The sequence below is a fragment of the Bison bison genome, unplaced genomic scaffold (assembly GCF_000754665.1).
Source record: "Bison bison bison isolate TAMUID 2011002044 unplaced genomic scaffold, Bison_UMD1.0 scf7180017864495, whole genome shotgun sequence".
NCBI lineage: Eukaryota > Metazoa > Chordata > Mammalia > Artiodactyla > Bovidae > Bison > Bison bison.
In genome coordinates this window covers 12674882-12677724 of record NW_011495054.1, presented here as the reverse complement: position 1 = coordinate 12677724, position 2843 = coordinate 12674882, and the positions used below count along the sequence as shown (strand labels likewise).

The 2843-nt window shown below is 61.2% G+C and overlaps 1 protein-coding gene across 1 annotated transcript in view; it reads left to right on the top strand.

The window, feature by feature from the left end:
• RNF215 (ring finger protein 215) overlaps positions 1 to 1835 on the top strand; it is a gene marked incomplete at its 5' end in the record, with an annotated part of 4176 nt that extends 2341 nt beyond the window's left edge. Inside the window, 4 exons of the mRNA XM_010828870.1 lie at positions 1 to 55; positions 146 to 289; positions 546 to 648; positions 738 to 1835. Of these exons, the coding sequence (XP_010827172.1) occupies positions 1 to 55; positions 146 to 289; positions 546 to 648; positions 738 to 760 (325 nt within the window). The remainder of the gene's footprint in view (positions 56 to 145; positions 290 to 545; positions 649 to 737) is intronic.
• Between the last annotated feature and the right edge of the window lie 1008 nt (positions 1836 to 2843).

Here is a 2843-nt window from a genome sequence, read left to right as displayed (position 1 = left end):
GGTGCAGGCTCAGCGGCAGGCATCCCGGCAGAGCCAACGGGAGCCTGGAGGCCAGGTGGGAGCCAGCCCTTGGGGGGGCCCATGGGCGGGGGGCCCGTGTCCTCAGTGCTGGGAACTGTGCTGCCTTTCCCCGCCCCCCCCCAAGGTGGAGCTACTCAAGCGCCGGGTGATGCAGAGGCTGGCATCCCTCAAGACCCGGAGGTGCCGGCTGGGCCGGGCAGCGCAGAGCCCCCCGGAGCCTGGTGCTGAGACCTGCGCTGTGTGTCTGGACTATTTCTGCAACAAGCAGGTTAGTACCCTGGGCAGAGGGCAGCCGGGGCTATGATGGCTGCCCTGCTCCCGACACACCTGGGAAGAGCCCCCACCGGCCTTCTTCCCGCCCCACCAGAGATCTGAGAAGCAGAACAGGTTGTGGCAGGGGGAGGGGGGAAGGTGCGGCGGGTCACAGGGGTTTCGGTTCCCAGCTCAGGTGAGGGCACGGGGCCTGGCACCCCCACCGGAGGCCTTCCCTGTGGCCTGAGCTCACGCCCCCCCGACCCCCGCAGTGGCTCCGGGTGCTGCCCTGTAAGCATGAGTTCCACCGAGACTGCGTGGACCCCTGGCTGATGCTGCAGCAGACCTGCCCGCTGTGCAAATTCAACGTCCTGGGTGAGCACCGAGGGTGGGGGCTGTTGGCCGGCTCCACCTGGTTCCCACCTGACGCCTCGCTCCCTGTCGTTTCTCTTCCTCTCCTGCAGGGAACCGCTACTCCGATGATTAGCTGCCCCGGCGGGGTCTCTGCACGGGGGGAAGGGACCCCGCCTGCCTGCGCCCTGGGCGCCTGGAACAGGACAACAGCCGGGGGCAGAACAGAAAGCCCTGGGGTGAGGGGAGGGATGGGGCCCCCCCTGCTCAGGGGCAAGGCATCCCCCACCCACATCCACACCAGGAGGGAGGGACCACCGTCCCCAGCCTGAGGATGCACGGCCCGGACCTGGCAGGAAGAGAGGCAGCTTTGGGGGCCTTGTCTGCCATCCTGGGGTGTCTCTGTCTGCCTCCTCCCAGGCAGTTCCCAGGACCCCTGCCAGGCGTCTGGGGAAGAGGGTGTGGGTAGTGCCCGTTCCCAGAGCTCTGGGAGCTCCCTGGCCTGGCTGGCAGGGCATCCTCGAGGGCTGAGGCTGTAGAGGCTAGGTTCTGTGCGTATTTATTGGGGGGTGGGTTGGGGGAGGCGCCATCTGGCCTTGGAGGCACCCTAGCCTGACCATCTTGTGGACACACCTTGGTCAAGGCTATGATGTTGAACCTAGCGGCCCCCGCTGTCTGCTGGCATTGGGCCTTTGGGCCCTGGGGGCCATGGGTCCCATGGCCTGTCCGGCTGGGCTTGCATCTGGGGCCTGGCTGGGACCAGAGGCCTTAGAAACCATCTAGCCCTGTGCTTCTCCGTGGGGCTACAGGTTGCTGACCAGGATACTTGAAGCCACAGGGTAAATGTGGTACATTTTCCAGGGTCATCTGTTTTTATTAAAAAAATAATTGGGGGTCAAAGAGGTTTAATATTAAAATAAACATGGATATATTTTAATATAAGATGTAAAACTTGTGGATGTTTGAAGATAAACAAGTCACCTTGGGTGTCTACTGCCTGTAGGAGGTGGAGGGCTCTAAAATGCCTCCGAAGGGGACTTCCCTGGTAACCCAGTGGTTAAAACCTGCCTGCCAGTGCAGGGGACACAGGTTTAATCCCTGGTCCGGGAAGATTCCACATGCCTTGGGATGACTAAGGTGGTGCGCCCTAGAGACCACGCTCTGCAACAAGAGGAGCCACCACAGTGAGAAGCCCTTGCGTTGCAACTGGAGTCGCCCCCACTCGCCACAACTGGAGAAAGCCCACACGCGGCAAGGAAGACCCAGTGCAGCCAAAAAATAAAACAGCCCCTAGGATGCCCCCAGCCCCCATGAACACACCGTGTATGACCCTGGAACTGGGACTCTGATGGGGTCTACTCCCGTGATTAGGTTGTGTGGTGTGGCACGGCTGACCTTAACGTGTGGGAAGGTGTCCAGGGAGGCCTGACCTAACCAGGTGAGCCCATTAAAAGCAGAGCGTTTCCTCCAGCTGGTGGAAGAAGAGGAAGTCAGGAATTTGAAACGTAGAGGGGATTGGAGCCTGAGATATTCTCTGTTGCTGACTTGAAGATGGAGGAGCCACGTAGCGAGAAGTTGGACGGCCTCTTGGAGCCAAAAGCGGCCCTGGTGGCGGCCAGCGAGGAAATGGACCTCCGTTCGGCAGCTGCAGGAGCTGGAATGTGGCCAGCAGTCAGAAGGAGCCTGGAATCTGCCCCAGTCCCTTGCAAAAGGAATGCAGCCTGGCAGATGTTTTCGTTTCGACCTGATTCTCAGGCCCTGAGCAGAGAACCCAGCCATGCAGGGCCTGGACATCTGACCTACGGACCTGTGAACTGCTGAATGGGTGCAGAGCGGAGCCGGGCTGACAGGTTCACCCCTGGCTCTCAGGCCCCTGCTTCAGGGAGCCCCCCAGGCTCCACAGAAGCAGGACTTGGGTTCACCCCAACCACACATGCCCTCTCTTGACCTTTCCCTGTAAACTGAGGTGCTCTATCTGTTGGCATCCTGACCAGGGAAAACTCCCAGAAAGCCAAGAGCACCCCTTCACACCCCTAGAAGTCCTCAGCAAGGTCTTAGCGCCTGTCCTTCACAGGTGAGGGGGCTCAGGACAGGCCAGAGGCTTCATGAGGAAAATTGGACGACTGAGGGCTGGCAAGCCTGGACGCCTCGGTGCTGGGGCCCCACGGGACAGGCCTGGGACAGCCAGTCTGGTGGGGGTGTCCCCTCTCTGGCTAGGT